Below are 22,449 nucleotides of genomic sequence, written 5' to 3' on the forward strand. Positions count from 1 at the left end.
ATCACATAGTGACCAACATGGAAGCACTTCACAGCTAGTGGCAAGCTGAAGTCACCAGATACCTGCTCTGACTTCCATGTCAACAATTCTTTGCATCATGTTTGCTCACGACAGGTGGTAGGATGGGAAGCTGCATATCAATAAGCCAAGATGTGCGGTTAATATGGTAATTAACAAACAATGATCCCCCTTAAGAGGCAACTAGCTACTGCTTAGTGAGAATCTTGTCTTGATGTCTGGAACTGAGCTAAAAGGTGCAGCAAATTGTTCCCAATATCAAGAAAGGCCTTGCTGGACTTCTGGACTGATTCTGTCACATTTCTCACCATAGTCCATTTCGTCCTGATATGTGTAACATATAGTCCTGGTGGTTTCTTATATTTTTTTTTGAGTGGAGTCATGTACCCTGCATTATTTTTACCTTCAGTGTAACCTATTATCTTTTCTGCCCCAGTCTCCATCATTTCAATGGAGCACAGGAGTTGCTAGTTTTCCGAAAAAAAAATTATATTGACAAATGGAACTAACCTCCAATGACTTAACATCATTCATTGGATGATTTTTATATTCAGAAATAAGTCAGTTCTAAGTTAGTTTTCACTATATATATTAAGAAACACCTAAACCTGAAATACCAGTTACACTCAATTCTACGTTCTTCAATTATTTGCATAATCAGTTACAAACTTTGGTGGGTGTAAATGACACCAGTGGTTGGAGAAAAAAACTGCATAGGTTATCCTTCATGGAATGCGGATAATTAATGGGGAGTTTTATAAAGTGGGACATAAAAATTCAAGAATCTTCTAAACTACCATGTAGCATGTCAGGCTATGAGCAACCTATGCCATGGATCAAAGTAAAACATTTCAGATGAAAATAGAAAAGCAAGCCCCAGGCATAGACATACATCTTCAGAAAAGTAATGGCACATCCCAAAACCTGCCTTCGCCTTTGACAATGAAGTTGAAGTAGTGCTATATGAGATGTTGGAAAGGAGGGCTGTGCATAAGCCTTCACTGCAACTGAATTTAGCAGAATTGCAGCAGGGTCATCAAGTCTCATGCCACAACTGACTGTTAACATCACTGAAGCAGTGCTGTAATTTTTCACAGTCATAGAGGCCTACAGCGTAGAAAAAGGCCTTTCGGCTCATCAAGTCTGCACCAATCAAAACAGCCATCTAGCTATTCTAATCCCATTTTCCAGCACCGGGCTCATAGCCTTGTATGTCTTAGCATTACAAGTACACACCTAAGATGTTCTTACATGTTATGAGGGGTCTCTGCCCCAAGAAAATGTTATTCAATTGCAGAATCACATCTAATGTTGGATGCTGCATCTCGAATTTTGCAATCATGAGTTAGTCAAGTAATGTCAGTACGCTGCATGGTTGTGGGCAGTCTTCAGATATAGAGCCTACATACCCAGCATAACACTGGCACTGAAATTCATATACCTCATTTGAGTGATAGGCAGAATGTCATTTTGGCTTGGTGCCAACATCCTGTTAGTGATGAATACCACTCATGTTGCTACTGCGTAGTAGCAGCAGGAAACAGCAAGCTTCGCTGTTGTTTCAATTTTTGGAATACCTTAATCAGTAGACTGGGCACTTTTAGGACCAAAAGTCATGGCCTTGCACCTGTTCATGAGTTTGTGCAATATACAATGAGAAATGATCTGATCAAAGTAGCCATTATCTCTTAGGTTAGCGTTCATGCACCGTTTTGGCATACAGCTTGCATGGTGAACAAATGGTTTGAGTTCTATTTATGGAACTTACATGTATGGAACTGCAGGAATCCCATGTTTTATACTGACCAGTGAAGATGGGTTTGTGGTAGACAACAGAAGCAAATCCACTTTTCTCCTGTCAATGTTCACATAGACATAACATCTATCCAAAATTTCAAATGCAAATAAGGGAAAAGTTAGGGAAAAGCTTACTGGCAAATAAAGTTAGAATTTTAAGAGTAGTTGAGCTCAAGACCATTCCGCCTTTTATTAAATGACAACAAATCCTGCTCCCGTCTCATCCCTGTGATCACTGACCTCTCATTGGCACCTTGAACTTAAAATTCTCATTCTTGTTTTCAACATCCTCGTGGCTTTGCCTCTGTCCATCTCAGTAATCTCCCCCAGTCTTACAATCCTGCAAAATGTCTATGTTTGTCTCATTCTGACTTCCTGAGCATTCCAATTTTAATTGCTGTACCACTGGTGGTCATGCCTTTAGTTGCCTACACCCTTAGCTCTGAAATTCCATTCCCATACATCTTTTCCTTGAGACATACCTTGTAACGTATCTCATCAATCTTATGGTCAATATAGCTTCTTATATGGCCAATTGCCATGTTTTGTTTTATGCTGCTGCAGTGAAGTGTCTTGGAATGTCTTATGGTATTAAAGTTACTACAGAAATATAAGTTATTTTTGTTGACAGCTTCAAGTGTTCTTTCAGCAGTTGGCACTACCTATCACCTGCTTCTTTACTGGTCCAAGTTAGAGAAAGCAGAGGCCACGTAATTCCCTGCAAAGTTTATCAGGACTTTCTGCCATATTTGGTGACATCTTGTTTGCACAATTAGTTGAAGCCATATGCTCCAGTGGTGTACAAGTCAAATAACATAGGATTCTAACAAAAGCTGACTACATGGATGTCCATTCAATGATTGATTCTTATGACAATATTGGCTTTATGAGAGCAATCTCAACAGGGAAATTCTTACAATAAAACCATGAATGGTGTTGAACTACATTCTGATTTGCTACAAGAGTGTCAAATCAGAATACGTACAGAATATAATAATTTTAGAAATTGGTGAAAGAGAAGCAGTATAACAAAAGCACCATTTTCACCATTTTGATTTGCTTGTCTTTTAAGTCAATGTAATGCAACATCTATTACCAATGAGGTTCACAATTCTCAAGAGAAACCTGAAACAATATTTAAAGCAAAATACATTTAATGAAGTCTTGCTCGGTCCATAGCTGCCACGGAGTGATGGATCTGCAAAGAATAAGACACACAAAGCATAATGACTGATCTATTACATAATAACATAGCAATATAGATCTTCTCATTATCAGTTATTTGTGATGTCTGACAAAACGTTTATCCATAATGTTACAAAATGACAGCATAATTGCAAATTGCAAGATAAACTAAAATAATACAATAACAATTGAAGGCTAATCCCTTATGGGTGGCAGCTAGAAAATTCAGTAACTCTCTTCCCCTACTGATTTGTCAAATGGCTAATTTTCCTCTGGGCAATTATCATAAAAACTAAAAGTAATCGAATTTGATAAAATACATAAGCTTTAACTTATCATATTTTACGTAATATATATTTTACCATAGTGATTAATCAGATCTAGGGGAATAAAGTTAAAAACAAATAAAGAGGGACGTTAACATTAAAGGCTTCCTAATTTTTCATTAGTTAAAAATTGACACAAATAAATCATAACAGTTAAGTAAATCAATTAAGTTAAGCAATATATAAAATAAAACGCAGCCACATAGGGAAGAGGCTAATTGGTGAGTAGTTAGTGAGTGTTTATTAGTTCTTAACTTTATTTATCTTAATTTAGTCAATAGTCTATCAAAGAGAGATATCAGGGCACTTCAGTTCCATATCATGCACATTCCTGTTTTTTGTGGAAATCCCAAGATATTTCATGTGTTTGAACAACTACAGTTGCAGCTTGACCCTCAAGGTTTAGAGCAGTAGCTAACACCACTGCAATGCAACATGTCTACGTGGTCACCTCAAAGCTTAAGGTTGTGCAGGCAGAGAAGGAATGGGTGAGCACCAGAGAGACAAGGATGGAGTGGGTTATGTATCTGTTAGGTAGTGCAAGAGTCCACTAAATGCATCTGCCACTCTAATGAATAAAGTGGCAAAGTGGTAGTTCTTCAGGGGAGTACAGCCATAGTTGTGTCCTTGCCAGCATAAGTGGCTCAGTTAGAAGGAATGGGAGACACTTCTATAGCTACATAAGATTGTATCAGGCTTCTTGAGTGTTGTTTGATACTGCTGCCTCTCAGAACAGCCACATGTGCTAAGCCACTGATCACCTCTCCATCATAATCCTATATGAGGGCAATGTGAGAAGCAGGTTTCAGAAATGCTGTCAATATTAGCTGTATTCCAGGAGTAAGCAACCATGAAACATGGGCCATGACTTTCTGTAGAGCATAAGAAGCCAACCACCTCTTGATTCCCGCTGTCAGATACAAAAGAAAATGACATGTCTAGGCACCAAAGAGAATAATATTGTTAAGAATCATTAGGTTGAGTTTGTTCACTTCAATTGTCACTGCAATAAATAGGGCCTGAATTCGCTGCAAACCTGCAGCTTAGTCGTGATACATTAACAGTGAACACCACATATATGTAAAATCTCGTGGATATAGTAAAGAATGCACCTGAACAGGAAGGGAAAGGGCAATGGATGGGGCTAGCTGAATTGCCCTGCAGAAAGCCAGCACAGTCACATTGGAATGAATGGCATCTTTCTGTGGTGTAACCATTCTATGTTTCCATGATTCAACTTTCAACCATATCTAAACTTATCTAAATTGTAAAATTATCTAATTTTAAAATAAATGTATCAAAGTAAAAGATTTAATTAATTATAACATACGAGACATCTGCCCCTACCATTATAAATCGATGAACCCAGAGGTGAGTTCTTCTGAGAACTGGGTTTAGAAGTAAGGGAAGATGAAGCAATGTACAAATCATTAGTTGGCAACAACTTATGATCAACCTGAAAAATATAAAAAACTTTGATAAAAATAAAGTAACTTGTTACATTTACTCATATTTATTTTATTGTTTGGAGACACCACATCTAATCTCCCAATTTATCATACCATAAGGTCATCTTAAACTATAAACAATGATGTGTAGTGAAGTTTTTTTATGCAGTAAACCACAGTACAGTACAGAAATACACAACCTATAAATGGGCTGACTGGTCAGCATTGCCTGAAGGTGGATTATTCATCACGACACCATGAATATTTCTTCAAACAGCACAATGAGACCATTTAAATCAAACTAATCAGGAAAATGAGCACTCACATCTCATTGGAAATATAACAGGTGTGAAATTCATTTCTACAGCATGACTGGAAGTAGTCTTACAGAGGGCCAGCACTGTTTTGCTAGAAAGCACCTTTTCCAGTGAGACTTCTCCAAATCTACTCCATGTGAGCATCCCCAGCATGCGCAGGGAGCCTGTAATGCAGCAATACCTTATCCATCTGTATCATGCAGTGCTGGCATATCCAATTTCAACAATACTGGTCTTTCCAATTAATGCATAAATGTGTACATCAATCTGCAAACAAAAGACATCAAGATATAGAATGCACCCTGTGCTAGCCTTTCCTAAAGGGCAAGGCATGCAAATTTCTCATAAGGTAATTTTTATGAACTCCTCTGATCGCAAAGGTGTCTGAAAATATTGACAATTGCTTTTGGAAATGTTAGTTTTGAGATTTGTCAAAGAAAGTTGTATCCAGCTAGGGAGTACAACAGAGTTGATGAGCAGTCCATACAAAGCGGCAAATGTTATTGGGGCTGTGCCTCATAGTGTCTAGCATATCTGACAGTCTAAACTGCTTATACTTTTTCTCGGACCTGTCTGATAATCAATAGTAGAGAATACACCACCATTAAACTTCACAGGAGAGGAACTGTCTTAGTTAACAAGATGAATTATTGCACAATGATACTAACTTTGTCATAATCATCCACTGTTCCGCTGACTAAACATTAGTTAAGATTCCCTGCATGAGATCAAATGGGCTGTGCTGCTCACCCTTCCCTTAGCTTCAACCACAAATTTTGCTGAATTTATTTTTTGATCTGTCTTCGATGACAGGAGTGTTTTCCAGAGTAGAAAATCCTGTGTAATCAGATGTTTCATAATGAATTATGAGATACAATCTCTGAGATTTTTGGCCACCGCACCATTGACTGAGTATTGGCTATACACCAGTTTCTCCAGTATATCCTTTCCATTACATAGTCTCAAAGGGAAGCTAGAATAACTAGTCTTCTGACATACACTAGTATGTTATCTCTGATTGTGAAATGTAGTCAGAGATCAAAATAGTTATTCTCAGCCAACTCACTGGACTCTTCCTCTGGTATCCTTCAATGCAATACCGGTGAATGATAGAACAGTTCTGTTCTGCGTTGAAAATCATTGAAGCTTTGTTGATTTGCTGGCTATTTCTTCTGAGCCATGTGAAACATTTATTTTGTACCATCATAGGTAAGCTCAATGGATTCTTTCTTCTTTTTTGGAATCTGCCATGATACTTATCAGTTACTTTTTGACTGGTTGGTTGACAACAGTTTGCTTCTGGATCAGTTCTCTTCGAAATAATGGAACCCTTCTATAACTCTTAAGAATATTAGTACACAATCATCCATGTTGTAAACTATGCAAGCATTTTCAACTGTCTTATGCATCATTTTGCAGTGCAGCCTGCACCAGATTTATGGTCTTGGTAGTTATTCTACTTATGAAGATCACTCCATCTCTGCAGGCTGTAGCTTCTGCTTGTTCAGTCAAGGTAACCAGTCTGAATAGGATACTGACCTTGGCACTTGTATCAGGTTTACATTTAACAGAATGTCCTTTGACATAAACAACTTCTGTGAACCCAATATTGTTATGATCACAAAATTCTCCTATGAATACTTCAGGCCTCTTTTTCAAAAGAGATGGCTCGACCATAATGAGCTGTTTGCTTGTGTAACTTCTTTCTTTTTCGAGCTCTGTAACTGTGTCTTGTGAATTTAGTGTTTGATTTTGAGGTAATTCTGTAAACTATTTTATAGTGTATCTTAAGAGTTGGTTCCTCCAAGATATTCAATCTTATCTTCTGATTTTCTCTAAAGCCTTTCTCGAACGTTGAATTTTTATTAAAGCACTATATCTGTTTATCATTTCTTGACAATGTTTTCCTTAATTCTTCCTGCTGTGAAGCTTTTTAAATTTGCATTATCACAATTACTGATAGTAATCTGCCTGCTCCTTAAGTTTGTATTTTCATTCACCAATGTTATTTTAAATTCATATACTGTATAGTTTGTGAGACCCAATGCAGATTTTTTTATTCGCCAATCTTTTTCAAAACTCTGTACTGTATATAAATAAAGCTTTAAATTTTATTAACTGGTTATTCTATACTGATTTATTTTTGTACTACTTACTGGTTTCTGCATTCTTTTCAGAGTTTTCCCACTGTTTACAGTCTAAAGCACCAAGCACTTCCTTCTTCACAAATTTTTAAATAGTTATCCAGCTGTGGACTTTATAAAGCTTCCCATCAAAATCACAGTTTAATTGCTATTGGTCTTCTTAAGTCTTTAGCTTCTTGACTTATTTTCTTCTGCTAAACTCTTTGACTAGATTTTTAAAAATTTGCTCTTTTCCAGCTTAAATAAATGCTCCTGGAGCCTTCTTTTGCTGCCTACAGAACCTCTTTCACCAAAGTCTTTGTCTTTTTCAAAGTATGGCTAATTTTCTCACTTTTCTAGCCCACACTCTTTTTCCTCAATCTGTTACCAACACCTTGATAAAAGCTCTTCTTGGGAATGGTGAGCTTACTCTTTTGCTTTTCCACTGCTGCTGCCACGTCTCTCTAACAGGAATCTTGTCTCAACTTCTAACTTGGTATACTCATAAACAGTAAAGCTCTTGAAGTGGTAAAACACTTGTATTCTTTTGCTGAGTTGGGGAAGTGGATGGGGCACTCTGCATAGAATTCAAATCTGTGCAGCTGCTCACCATATGGTATGACCCTGATTGCCACCAATAGCACCTTGTAGAATCTGCAATCACTGCCAGAATGTGGTTTAGATTAAGGATTGTTTGGTGCATTTCACTATAACCAATCTTCCTTTGCCCATACTTTGATTGGGGTCTGTGTAATGATCATTGGCAGAAGATATACAGCCACGGGGTCTTTGCATAACAGGCTCTGTTCTTGGTTGACAAGTTAATTTGCTTCTTGATCGCAATAAGTACAATTACATAGTTGGTCATACATAATTACTAGGACAGTTGGGGGTAAGTTGGATAGAATACATCTGCTGCCTAAGAATGTTAGTGTAGAACTCACTGTGTCTACACACATTGTATGTGAAATGTCACCAGAATGTGTGTAGACCAATGTAATATCAACAGTAACTATTTCAGAACCACACTATTATACATTACCATTACCATACTATTATACATACTGGGTCTTCAGCGCAACAGCAGAACTGAGGTAGAGGATGTGGAAGGTAGAAGCTCTATGGCAAGCCTTCTGTCAAGCTGTAGTAATAATTCTCCATTTTCTTTGACAGAGAGGATATTTGGCAGGCCAGCCTGTACACCCACATTCTTAATTTCCATTAATGCTCCTTTGTATGCTGGCTCATTGAGGTCCTTATCTGAGTTCTCTGCAGCTGACTTCTTTGTGACCTCACCATCTGTCTGAACCTATTCTGACCTGGGTGCAGTCCATTTGAGCTCACATGCTGACCTCAACTGTCCTCTACCTTCCTTGGTACCAGTATCTAAGCTGGTGGCTGCAAATTGATGCCAGTTTAGTGACGGGATCCCTTCATTGGTGCTATATTACTGCTCTCACTTTCTTACTGCTTGCATAATGTTGGCTGCACAGGTAGTAATTTTTGGGCATCTGAAAGGAAGAGATCAGAAGGGGAAGACTGGATTGAGGAAAAGCTGGTGGTGTGGGAAGAAAGAGATTTAGGCTCACATTATGTGTTACTGCAGAATACACAGGAGTTAAAAGTTTCAGAAGATAAATGAATTCGACTTCATTCCCACATAGTTGTAACATTACAGGCCAATGACCTCTTACCAGACTTACTGTTCACTGAAATGAACACCCTCTGAACACGTACATGTCTAATTACAAATGGAGGTTTGATATCTGTTTCCTTTTTAAATTGATAAGGACCCAGGTTCAGGTGTGCGAGTCTCTGATTGGCATCTTCTGAGAGTGCTGCCATCCGTCTTTTGGTATATGGTGATAGAGACCTTGTCTGAGATGCTATTGTGGGCTGCTTGTAGCTGTTGTCTTTGCTGAACTCCCTCAGGCAAGGGGAAGGTTTTCTCTTTGATGATTGTGTCATTGGTTTCCTCAATGGGGTAGAATGTAGTTCCAACTTCACACTATCCTCCTAAAAAAAGAAGTTATAAAAACATTCTTTTTTCACAATGACATTAATAAATCAATTGAAAAGAACTTTACAAATTACCTTTTGAGTATAATAAACCTCAAAACATTCCTTATTACAAGTAATCATCTTTGATAAGTGAGGGATATTTTAGAACATTCACATGAAAGTTAATTCAAACTGCAGAAGCAAGGAAAATCTGATTTTAGATAGCAATGACTTTCTTCCTTTAGGCTAAGCAAACTACTAAAAATTGTTAATTGCATTTGAAAAGAATCACTGCACAATTTGATCATAGCATTACAGTGGTGGAAAAGTAAAAAAAAATTCTGCATTTCATATTTTAGAAACTTAATGGAAGTCCATTTTAACAAAAATAATATCACACCGAACAGGATACATTACAAGTTATTGCGCAATCAATGCTCACAGTCACTCATGTTTTGTTTAGCACTCCACCTAAGTGATTTCTGTTTAATACATGCTAACACAAACAATGTGGATAATTTTCACGTTCTCTTACCCAAGGTTAAAAGAGATGAAGTGCAAGTAGCATTAGAAAAGATCAAGAAAAAGAGAATCATCTTCCTGTGGTGTGTTCATTAAGTACCCTAATGCACTTGTATGGTATTATCTGCCTATACTGCGCGCAAAACAAAACTTTTCACTGTACCGAGCTTTATGTGACAATTTTAAGTCAAACCAAATCAAAATGTTTTGGCTTCTTCAAACATGCATGTTTCCCCTCTATACAATGTAAAGAAAGGTAGAACACGAGTTAAAAAACCAAATGGAAAAAATCAAAGGAACTATAGGAAAGGAAAGGGCATTAAAAGAGAGAAGTAATAAGAGAGGATAGTGGCACACATAGCCATGATGTCAAATGGAGGAGGTTCCCCAATAGTAGTGTAGTGTACTTCCAAAATCATTGCCAGAAATTTTGTTGATGCTACGTCAACAATGATTATAAGATTGAAAGCATGAGTAGATGGTATACTTTGTGTTTGCAGAGTGGTAGATCTGGCTGTGAACAGCTCTGTGTACGCGAGAACATCAAACAGCAGAGTCTAGAATATTAGAAGCCACTTTTTATAAACTTCATTGTTTTCAAGAAAATTTTCAATAGCATCATTTGTTAGTCATTCTATAACATCACAAAGCAACATGACATCTCAGAGTGTAACAGCTTCAAAGCTTTATACCACAACTCTCGTTGATTTGCCTTTCTTTTTTGGACAGGGCAGATCTGGTCAATTTCTACATTGTCAGCTAATTGCCAATATTGTGGCTGTAGTGGAACAGTTCAGCTGGAGGTGCAGTTAATGCTTGAGCACAGGACTTCACTCCAATGTTGTTGGGTCCTGACTCAACTGGAAGTCATGTGGACTAAATCAATTTGGCTTAAAACGGGCATCTACTTTTCAGGATACAGGAAAAGGCAGAAAAGCATCAACCACTCAAGAGTGTTAGTTGCATAAATTGCAAATGATTCAGCCTGATGTTTTGCATTCACAATCTAGATTTTGTCACTCTTGTGGATAGAGATGATCATGAAGCCTACCTTGTTGCTCAACTGCCAATCAACATTCACAGTGGATGTGGCAGAGTTATAAAGCTTTTACATGATCTGTTGGGTTTTGGGATTATTTACCCCTGCTGTTAGTATGCTGTTTTCCCTGTTCAGCATGTTTATAGTCTTATGTTATAGGTCAATCAGTATACCATCTTATTTCTATATATCTCATTTTTGCCACTCCTGGTATGCTCTTCTACACCCTCCATTGAACTACGATTGGTCATCTGGCATGAAGGGCTTAGCGGATGAGGGTTAAGTTGAGAGACAAGAAGCTGAATATTATGATTTCTTTTGTCAGTGTCAGTTCACTAAGTTTCTTGGGGGGTTTCTTGCTGCAAGACCAAGTGACAGTTCTCGCCATTTCTGACCAAACTCACTTATTTACTATCTACCCTCCCACTATGGTACCCGGTCTGCTTGATTCTAACCCCATTTTACCATTCACCAGTTTGGAATAGCTGGCTACTCACTCTTCTGAAAGCCTGAGCACTCATATCTGATGTGTTCAGTCCTCATCTGCAGAGTATGCCACCTGCATGATTTCAGAGTTAAGAACCGTTTTGTTCTATTCTGGAAGCTCCCCCATCACTGAAGTTAAACCAACTAGTCTATAATTGCTGGAATTACCCTTACAACCGTTCTTGAACAGGACCATAATGTTTACAATTCTCCAGTCTTCTGGCATCTCCGTTGACTCCAAGGAAGACTGAAAGGTCATGGCTAGTGCCCCTGTAATTTCTACCCTCACGTCTTTCAAAATCCTTCAGTGCATCTCATCTGGACCAGTGCATTTCTGGCTACATGACTTAGAGATCACACCTGTCACTCCCTGGACAGAGTTATTTGCATTGAGGTTCAAAGCACTGTTCCCTTCATAGCCACTAGAAGGTGACAGCCTCCCACTCCTGCAGCCCTCAGATCCACTCGACCATTCGGCATAGTTCCATCACATTGTACCAGAACATACGGAGCCTGTGTACAACATCACATATTATTTAAGCGAGCAGCCAAGAGATGTAGCCCAGTCCATTCCATGAGTTAGGTGCTTGACCTGGCCATATCCTTTCAATGCCAGTGAGTAACGCAACCGCCAGCGCAGTTCCGTACTTCCTAACAATCTTGCAAGTAGATCAGAGAGGTCCTTTGAGGATCCTGAGTGGTTATATCGGATTTCAATATCTGTGCATGAGCACTGCGTGCAGCAAGTGACCGAGGATCATATCCTGAGTTGCTGTTGCATTCTGAGCAACATGGAGGCTCTTCACAGCTAGCAGTGAGCTGAAGTTGCCCTGACTTCCCTGATGAGAATTCTCAGCACCTAGTTTGCTAACAGATGGTGGTAGGTCTACATATTAATGAGGTGAAAGGTGCAATTAATGAGATTGCTAACAAGCAAGAGTCCCACTTTATAAGTAACTCGCTGCTCCGTAACAAGACTCTCGTCTTGATGCCCAGAACATAGTTAAATTTGCAGCAAATTGTTTCTGACATCCAGATGTCAGAATTCTCACCAGTCTCAATTCATACGGAAAAGAAGGACATACATTTGACCGAGACAACACATCCATGTTAGCACAAGCCAAACAGAGACATGCCAGGGAATTCCTGGAAGGCTGGCATTCCAACTGGAACTCCATCAACAAATGCATTGAACCGGACCCGATATACAAACCACTGAAAAACAGAACCAGAAGTAATACCAACCACCTCAGCAAACTGAGGCATATAAATAACAAGCAGGACAGAACACCAATGCTTCATTGGAGGCGCACTGATGATGTTACCGAACAGGGTGATGAAACATCTGCAATCAAACACACCGGCTCGGTGAGCAAGTCTACAACTTCATCCATGCCCTGAGCTACAAATCTTCTCAAAACTTTAGAGAGAAACATAGTTAATGTTTCGGGTAGTGCACGAAACAGATTGTGAAAGTGCCCAGAGCAAAAGACAAAGGCAGTGCCAGTCATTGTAAAGGAAAATTTAGAGATTTAAAATGGGTACAAATGAAGGTGAGAAAAGGGGGAAGTGGGTCTGCTCTACTGAGAGCAAAGTCAACAAAACACAAACAAGACATGGTGATGAGGAAATGTAAGAAAAATGGAGGATGGAGATCATACTTTGAAGTTGTGGAACTCTATTGAGTACTAGATGCTGTAAAGTAAGCAGAAAACAAGGTATTGTTCCTCTGACATGTAGGATGCCCAGGACCCAGGGCAGCATGATGGCTCAGTGGTTAGCACTGTTGCTTCTTAGTGCCAGGGACCCAGGTTCGATTCGATTCCAACCTCAGGCGACTGCCTGTATGGAATTTGCACATTCTCCATGTGTCTGTGTGGGTATCCTCCGGGTGCTCCGGTTTCATCCCACAGTCCAAAGATGTGCAGGCTAGGTGGATTGGCCATTTTAAATTACCCGTACTGTCCAGGATATGCAGGCAAGGTGGATTAACCATGGGAAATGTAGGGTTACAGGGATGGGGAGGGAGGGATATGGGTCTGGTTGGGATGTTCTTTGAAGGGTCTGTGTGGACTTGATGGGCCAAATGGCTGCTTCCACACTGTAGGGATTCTATGATCCTATGATGATTCCATGACTCATCCACAGACCTTGTTGTCAGTTTCTACAGTAAATAGAAATATAGTGCAAATTACTGATGTCCTGGGCCATCATACTGAACAGTGCCATCCATTGCAGCAAGACCTGCCTCCAAAAGGAATAGGTTACCATCCTATTTTGTGGTCATCAAGGTTACTACTGCCATGAATTTTTATGGCAGCAGTTCACTTCAAGGAGCAGTTGGGGACCTATGCAGCTTCTCTGAATCCTCCAACCACAAAGGCATTTTGATTGCTACTGATATTATTTTCACCAGACTGTTCCAGTTTATAGCCTCCCCCATGATGAGGACAGACAAGCAGCCCAGGCAATGGGATTCTCCATGAACACTGGCTTCCCTTAGATGCAGTCAAAAGATTGCATTAATGTTGCTTTGAGACAGCCCTATCACCAACCAAACAGTTCTTTAACAGAAAGGGCTTCGACTCAATCAATGTTCAAATAATATATGACCATTAATGCTTGATTTGGAGGTCAACAGCAGATATCCAAGGAGCTGCCATCATGCATATTGTTGCAAAGCTGGGTAGAGTGCTTGTGGATTGGGAGGCAGGAAGTTAGGAGTTGGTGTTTGTGAAGAGCTTGTGGGGGGGGGGGGGGGGGGGGGGGGGGGGGGAAGCATTACATGGTCCCTTTAAAAGATTATGTGCTTTTTCTGTGCTCAGAGATTTAAAATGGATGCCTGTGAGCAGCAGCTTGAAAGTTTGCAAGTACACAGAGAACAACCAAATTGAAACATTTGTATCGAAAGGCTGAACAGTTAGCAGCAGTTTTCTTTTACCAAGATGACAGACTTTTGAATTTAGTCAATCAACTTGAAGCAGGTACTTAGTCACCTAAAACCTATTAAATTTAGTCTGATGGTTTTGACAACATAGGACCAATCGTATTGTAAGAAATATTGATATATCAACAAGGGTATAAAAAGGGGGCAGTTGGACACAGAACTTACAGCCATCAGCTCTCAAGAGAGAATTGCTGGCTGTCACAGCCTCCTCTCTGTCTTAAAGAAGGCACAGAATATTCCAGAGACACATAACCTGACTGTAAATTTGACAGACTAAATTCTTTTTTTTATTTAAGTGGGATTTGTATTTATTGGAACAGCATACCATTAGCATCTTGCCTTATTCGTAAATAGTTAGTAGTTAGAAGGGATTTATTCAATTTGTTAATAGTTTAGTTAATCTGTTCACCATTAGAGTTAGATAAATAAATTGTTACTTACTGATTTTAAAGTGAGTGTCAGGGATCTTTTATATAACCACTAGAAATTGCTGAAAAGCAGGTTACACCACTTTTCACACTCCTTTCACAGATTATGGGGCGAGGTGCTCCTCTTTAGGTGTTTCAGTTTTAGTTCTCAGAGGAGTGTCAACATCCATTTTACAACATTATATACTAGAGAACCCATAGGTTCTTGCTTCCTTCCAAGGTCTTCAGGCATGACTAAGGAGATAAGGGTTACCACCTCCAAACAAACCTTATGACAGCTTTACAAAACCCCAGACAGAGACCAAATAAAGAAACAAAACTGCCTGTGTTTCCATCAGGGCCATAGTGGAACAGCCTAGGCTTCTTTAACATGAGATTTCAACAGCTGCACCGTTCAGGCTGTCTTGTAGTGTAGCCCAGAAAAAGTATGCTACGTCATTGTGGCATTGCAACTTGAGCCAAATTCCTCCTAGATGAGGAGGAATTGAGGGATCGACATCAATCTTCTGAGAATAAAGATGAGGATGAGATTAGGGCACTAACTGGAATGACAATCCAAGCCAGTTTGATACAGCATGCATTGTCGATCACAAGAAACCAGAAGAAACTTAAATAAAACCCAGCATTAGGATGAAAAAGCTGGGTTTGGATTTCCTTTAATTGTATGTGTTTGTTATATGGTAAGCACACTCTGGTCGGTGCAAAGTATTGGTGTGGACCTGGTTATTTTTGCAGTCCTTGAACTTCTATGTTGCTGGATAAACATTATCTTATCCTTAAAACTGTATGCTTTGTAACTTCGGATGATTGTACTTTCAAGTGTCTACATTTTGCGGGTCCTATTCACCAAAAGAGAGAAAGCAGCAATTTAGATAGGACACTAACATCACACAATGCTGAGGTTATGTACATTTTACAGCTTCATTCAGCAGGTGAGATGTTGTGTAGTAGTCTCCCTAGATCACAAGAGGTTGAGAGGAATCCTGAGGCATCTCTTTTTAATTCTTCTACTATCAACTAGCCTACAGCATTTCAAAGTTTGCACAGACTGTTAAACTGAAATGAAATATTTGAGCATCCTGTCAGTGTTTAACCTGAGAGAGGCAGCACTTTGTGTAGCTTCTCTTGGCAGGCCAATAGATATGGGGGAGAGCGGATACATTGAAATTTCCCAAACTGTACAGATAGTGTACTCTCTTTAAAAGCTGATTGGTAGGATGGACCTAATACCCAGAACGTGTGGAATCATCATGGATTTCATATTCCAACTCACAAGTGTAAGTGTGGATGCTATGAGCAGGCCAGGCACTAGTACAATCTCTACATATTGCTTTTCACCTCAGTGTTGTTCACATTAAAGTACAATGTCTTGGGTCACAGTCATGGACATCACAGTTCAAGAATCTGTAATGTCACACTGTATCTACAATCAAGGATTCAGTTGCTTCTGAGAAATCAGAAATGCTTGCTATTGCAGTTTCTGAAGAAGTTGCTCATCTCTGAAATGGGTGCAAATTCACCAGATCCAACAGCAAGACATCAGACCAATGATCTTTCATGTGAAGTGTATATGTATTTACAAACGTGCAATAATCATTACAATGGCTTGTTACTCATGCCATAAATGTACCCTCAGTAAGTTAGTTTCTTTCTTTCCCTCCCTCTACATTTAAGTACAGTTCTGAAGTCTAGAGCTGTGTGAGGATGTTCTGTAGTTGCCTTTGTGGACCTGAAAGATTCGTTGGTCATCTCCAGGGCATTTGGGCTCAGAGGATCAAGGCTGCTGACAGTGTCCATCCCAAATAAAGGCTCAATCTCCTCAGGATGGATCTCTGCACGCTTTGGATCACAGGCAGGGGGAGCAGAAGTGGAGGAGCTAGGCACCTCTAGAGTTTTCTGAGAGGAAACCACTTAGTGGAGATGAGGGAACTACATATGATTCTTCCTTCTATCTATAGGTTCCTGCTGGCTCCACCAGGCTCCCTGACAGGATCGGGCACCTGGAGCAAGGTCAAGGTTCTTCCACCTGTTTTGCATTGTCATCGATACTGAACACCCGTGGTTACAGCTATGGAGTGCAGGTCCATGCACACATCTAAGAGACATGCAGCGTGCTGGACCTGGAGGAGAGTGGATACATTGAATATTTCCCAAACTTTACAGATAGTGTACTCTCTTTAAAAGCTGATAGGTAGGATGGACCTTGCACCCAGAATGTGTGGAATCATCATGGTTTTCACACTCCAACTCACAAGGTCGGTGTAAGTGTGGATGCTATAATGCAGGCCAGGCACTAGTACAATCCCTACATAACGTTGGTACCATTGTTATTTAGATGGCGCTTTCTCTAAGACATAGAGAAGGCTGTGATGGCCAGCCATTCTCTGTTGAGAGCTGAGGGCTGTTAGCTTTGGCCTGTCTGTGGAGGCAGATGGATGCACGCATATTGAAGGCAGAACAGTAATTATAACATTGGTGAACTCCTCCACTCTTCCACCCAGTTTACCGACTCCTTCTGACAAACTAACCTGCTATTATTTTGATGAAGTCATTAATAGATGTGACCATGAGATTGTCTTTTGTCTGGGACTGGGCAGGTTCCTTGCCTCCAATGGTCCTCTGAATACTGGAGGCCTGGGCCATTCTTCTTTAACTAGCTGAGGTGACATGCTCACTAGATTGTGCTCCTGAATGCAATTTAGATAGAGCAACCATCGACGTGAAAGTCTCTGAGCTGACAGAGGTGGAGGTGAAAGTCTTGCTGGTGCATTCTCTGAGGGTTGAGTGGCTTCTTCCTTAGAGGCGAAGATGAAGTTGAGTGTCTCTAACACTGGCCTCTACAGGGCAGAAGCTCACTGGGTGCCACTAGTGCTCTGCATAAGAGAAGAAGGGGAATCAGCTGTGAAAGAGGGATGAAATCTTGGGCAGCTAATGAGTTAGCCTTAATGATAATGGGAGATCAATGCATCATAGCACAATGAAGGTTACTGCATTGGTTGTCTATTGGAGGTCGCAGTATCCCTAATTAGCAGTCACAAATTTCTCCATCCAAATCCAAAATCTTTTAATATGGTAAAAGGAGCCTAATTCCTACTATTGGTCTTTGCCTTCTTGGCTCCACAATGAGATGAAATGAGGGATTGAGTACGATGGAAGTGGTGGGAGAACTGTTAATCATGATAGTCAGTGACAGATTAGATGGTAAGATGTCCCCATTGAGCAAGTAGGAAGTGGAGAAGGCAGCAAGGGTTTGAAGACTGGGAGAATGAAGCGATTGACAGCTGCGGAGGGGACATGACGCATTCAATTGTGAAAGATGCAATCCAAGAATCTTAATAAAAGAAATGTGCAGTGTAGGCTGAGAATGAGTGGTGACCCTGTGAGTATGAGGTAGCAGAGTGAATATAATAGTGCTTACCCTTGCTGACCATGGAAGGAAATGTCTTCCTGTACTGCTGTGCATTGCATTGCAGGACACTGCACTGATCCTGGCTGCTATCTCAAACCAGACTGTTAGTCTGGTGGCACAGTCTCCTGTGCTGGTCATCTGGAACAAGCAGTGCTTTCCTTTTCACCACCCATCCTTCCTACTTCCTTAAAAATTGATCCCAATGTTTTCCTAATGACTGATTTAGGTTAATTTGTATGAAGTCTCTTGCTATTTTTAAAATATTATTATATATGTTAATTCTTTTGCTATTTTTAAAATATTATTATATACGTTATGGATTTCACTTTCAGTAAATTTGAGATTTCCCACTATTTCTGCGGTTTCTGCAGCGAAGCCAGACATAAAATATTTGTCTATCTTTTCAAATGAACTTCATGGGCTGAATTATCCCATATTTTGGTAGTTTTTAAAGTGTGATTTATGGTGCCCACGCTGCCATGGTGATATTCTCACACAATCATCCACTGTCCATCTTATTAATGACGTAACTGGCCACTACTAAACAGTCGAAGGATTAACTTGTCACAAGATTGAACTTTCTGACAAAAAAAAGCATTGTACAATGATTTCAGGAATCTTCTGTTAAGTTTCCCAGAGAGCACAGTAGCGTAAAACAATGATCACTTCTGTGTCAACAACTGACAACTCACCCAGATTGCTCTCCAAATAATTCGGAGGACAAGTGGTCTAACAAGAATTATAACTGAACCTCATCAATGTTCTCTCTAACATCTGCTTCTGTTGTCAGTTACATTGTCTTGGCCTCTTTAAGATTGATACACAGCTGCAAATTTGTCCACTGTAGCGATTGAAACCCGCTGGATCTTGTTGACTAGCGGGATCCTTGCTTGGTGTTGTTAACCTGGGCCAATCAGCAAAGCTCTGGCTGACCAATTTAACCAGGAGATGGTTTTGTGAAAAAAAAGGAGATTAAACTAAAAAATATAACCAGGAGAATAGAATCTCCTCAGTTGAATGCCGACTCTGAGCTGGCTGGCTACAGGCAGTAGTGGGTTCTTTTTCACTTTTTTGAGAATGGATTTCCAGGCTGGCTGGGTCACAGCCAGTGTTACTGCTGGATTTTAATTCTCAGTAAGGAACTGCTTTTTTTAAACTGGCTGTTTATAGTCAGTGTATTGTTATTTTTTGAAACTGAAGCAAAGATGACTTGGTAGCAAGGCTTGCTCCTTACACCACAGTTTTAAGTATTTGCACTTTACTTTTTGCATGTGTTTTCACATGTTTGCGTCTGGACTGAGCCTCCACGAGTCAGCTGTGCCTTTGCAAGCGGGCTATTTCCGTGAGTGGGCTAGGCTTCTGTGGTGGACAGGCCTTCCGTGCGTGGGCCATATCCTCGAGTGTAGGCCTGGCCTCCAGGATCCTGCTGTGTTTCTCCAAGTGGAGCAGGCCTCAAGGATGGACTGAGTATTTGTATGTATGCTGCGAGGTGTGTGTTTGCTGCCTTCAAGTGTGGACTCGGGCCTTTGTGCGCGGACGTGGCCTTGGGTGTGGACTTGGGCATGAACTCAATCCTTTGTGTGTGGATTGTTTCATATGTACTGTGTTTTGCGTGTCCCTGGGTCTAGCAGGCCTTACCGAGAGCCGGAAGGGGAGTAGGTTGTTTCAAAAGCTGGATGGTCACCCCGAGAGCTGGAAGGTTCGTAGGGTGCCCCAAAAGCTGTTAGCCCGAGAGTCGGACGGTGGGTAGGTCACCCCGAGTGCTGGAAGGTGCATTGGTCATGCTGAAAGCTGTCGTCCCAGGGAGGTACAGGGATTGGCTAGCCTAGAGGTGGCTGGAAAGTGAGTAGGAGCAGCCTGGGAGCTGGAAAGTGTGTAGTGGCAGGCTGAGAGCTGGATGGTGCGTAGGGGCAGGCTGCCCTAGAGATGGTCGGAAGGCGAGCAAGGGCGGGCTGATTTGTTGGTTTGCCCTGGGGGAGGGGGTCAGTGTTGCATGTATTGCCTTTTTATTGTTTGTTTGTATCGATTTATCTAAAGTTTTGTCTACAGTTTTTCTTATGGCGAGTTACAGTGGGATTTGGGGTTCGGTTATTGTCCCCTTTTCCCTGTAAATTGTTGACTGACTTGTTAACTGCACGGTGGGATTAGGGGTTTGTTTTTCTGTCTCCATTTCCCTGTAAATTGTTGTTTGCTTTGTTGACTGTCACCTTGATTTTGTTTTCTATCTTTGTACAATTTAATAAGAGTATACCCAGGAGATGGTTTTGTGGAAAAAAAGGCCAGGAGATTAGACTTAAAAAGGTATATAACCAGGAGAAAGAGAAAAAAGAAACAAAAAAAGATAACTAGGAGAATAGATTCTCCTCCATCCAGGCGACTGATTCCCAAGCTGGCTGGGCCCAGCCAGTGGTACTGTGGATTCATTTTCACTTTTTTGAGAACCCATTTCCAGGCTGGCTGGGTCACAGCCAGTGTTACTGCTAGATTGTATTTCTCAGTGGAGAGCTCCTTTTTTTTTCAACTGGCTGGTTAGAGTCAGTGCATTGTTGATTTTTTGGAACCAAAGGAAAGATGACTCGGTAGCAAGGATTGCTCCTTGCACCACAGTTTTAAATATTTGTACTTTTTTTTTTCAACTTTGTGTCTGGACTGAGCCTCCGTGAGTCAGCTGTACCTTTGTGAGTGGACTGTGTTTCCGTGAGTGGGCTAGGCTTCTGTGGGTGGACCAGGCCTCTGTGGTGGACAGGCCCTCCATGGATGGTCCATATCCTCCAATGTAGGCCTGGCCTTCAGGAGCCTGTTGTGTTTCTGCAAGCAGAGCAGGCCTCAAGGATGGACTGAGTATTCGTATGTATGCTGTAGGGTGTGTGTTTGCTGCCTTCAGGCGTGGACACGGGCTTTTTTGTTTGGATTGTTTTGTGTGTCTCTGGGTCTAATAGACCTTACCGAGAGCCGGAGAGTAGGTCGTTCTGAAAGATATTACCCTGAGAGTCAGATGGTGAGTAGGTTGCCCTGAAAACTGTCATTCTGGGGAGGCATAGGGATGGGCTGTCCTACAGGTGGCTGGAAGGGAAGTAGGGGCGGGCTAAGAGCTGGAAGGTGTGTCGGGATGGGCCGAGAACCAGAAGGTGCATGGGGGTAGGCTGTCCTAGAGGTGGTCAGAAGTCAAGTAAGGGCGGGCCGATTGCCGATTGACAGGGTGTCAGTGTTGCATGTATTGCTTTTTTATTGTTTGTTTGTTTGCTTGTTTGTATGTATGGATTTACCTCATATATACTTTTATCTAAAGTTTTTCTTTGTATGGCGAGTTACGGTGGGATTTGGGGTTCAGTTACCGTCTCCAATTCCTTGTAAATTGTTAACAATTTAAAAATCTGAGTTAACGTTTTGGGTCTGGTGACCCTTCCTCAAAACCGGACTTGAAATGTTAACTCTGACTTTTTCTTCACAGATCCTGCTCGAACTGCTGAGCTTTTCCAGCAACTTCTATTTTTGTTCCTGATTTACATCGTCCGCAGTCCTTTTAGTTTTTACCCCGTAAATTGTTGTTTGCTTTGTTGATTGTTACCTTGATTTGTTTTGCATTTTTGTACAGTTTAATAAAAAGAGTATATCCGGGAAAAAGTATGTAACCAGGAGATTAGAATCACCGCAGTTCAGGGGACTGACTCCGAGCTGGCTGGTCACAGCCAGTGTATTGTACACAAGTAAATAAAGGGCGACTTAGCGGTGGGATATTGGCCTTTGTGCAGTTATTTCATCCACCTAACGTAGACCATTGCTTATGCACAGATTTATTTCTTGTACAACCCATTCCCAATTGCTGATCGGTGCACATCCTTGTTGCATAGAGCAAGCACTGGATCCCAGCTGCTAAGATCCTTCATGTAGAAAGGAACATACACTTAATTGAGATTTCAACTTTTGCACAGTTCATAAAACCAATAAGGCCAGCTTTTGGAGTAAGTGGGAAATAACCTTTAATTATTCACATAACTAACTTGCAAGCAAATTTTGAGAAGTTTTAGACTGGAAGTTCTTGTCAGTCTACTATCCAAGAAGTACAATCCAGAGAGTATCTGGGAGATGTGTGAACAGGGAAGACAACCTAACCAATTAGTTGAAGCATTAAGGACCAGTTCAGTACTAACTGGAAAGAGTCAGGTATAGTATTGAACTCTATCTCAAATCAGGTACAAAAAGCAAAATAAATAGTAAAGAAACTTTGGCTTTATAGAGAATGACAAAAGAGATAGAAAGAAAATGTTTTTAAAAATTATTTCAAATCTCCAACAACTAACTACTCGCGTGTGGTCACTAAAAACTGTTTTTGAATTTTGCTAAGTGTTGTTTATTACACTCCTATTTTTACTGCAAAATTGTGACCTATTACAAAACCATTC

At 40.5% G+C, this 22,449-nt stretch overlaps 1 protein-coding gene across 4 annotated transcripts in view; it reads right to left on the reverse strand.

The window, feature by feature from the left end:
- spata6 (spermatogenesis associated 6) overlaps positions 1–22,449 on the reverse strand; it is a 102,224-nt gene that overhangs the window by 33,028 nt on the left and 46,747 nt on the right. For all 4 annotated transcript variants that reach the window (XM_048602326.1, XM_048602325.1, XM_048602323.1 and 1 more), the window contains 3 exons: positions 8,952–9,230; positions 4,674–4,782; positions 2,967–3,013 (listed from right to left, as the gene is read on the reverse strand). In XM_048602326.1, coding sequence (XP_048458283.1) covers positions 2,967–3,013; positions 4,674–4,782; positions 8,952–9,230 — 435 coding nt within the window. The remainder of the gene's footprint in view (positions 1–2,966; positions 3,014–4,673; positions 4,783–8,951; positions 9,231–22,449) is intronic.

This window comes from Rhincodon typus, chromosome 10 (assembly GCF_021869965.1).
Source record: "Rhincodon typus isolate 14 chromosome 10, sRhiTyp1.1, whole genome shotgun sequence".
In the NCBI taxonomy this organism is placed as follows: Eukaryota; Metazoa; Chordata; class Chondrichthyes; order Orectolobiformes; family Rhincodontidae; genus Rhincodon; species Rhincodon typus.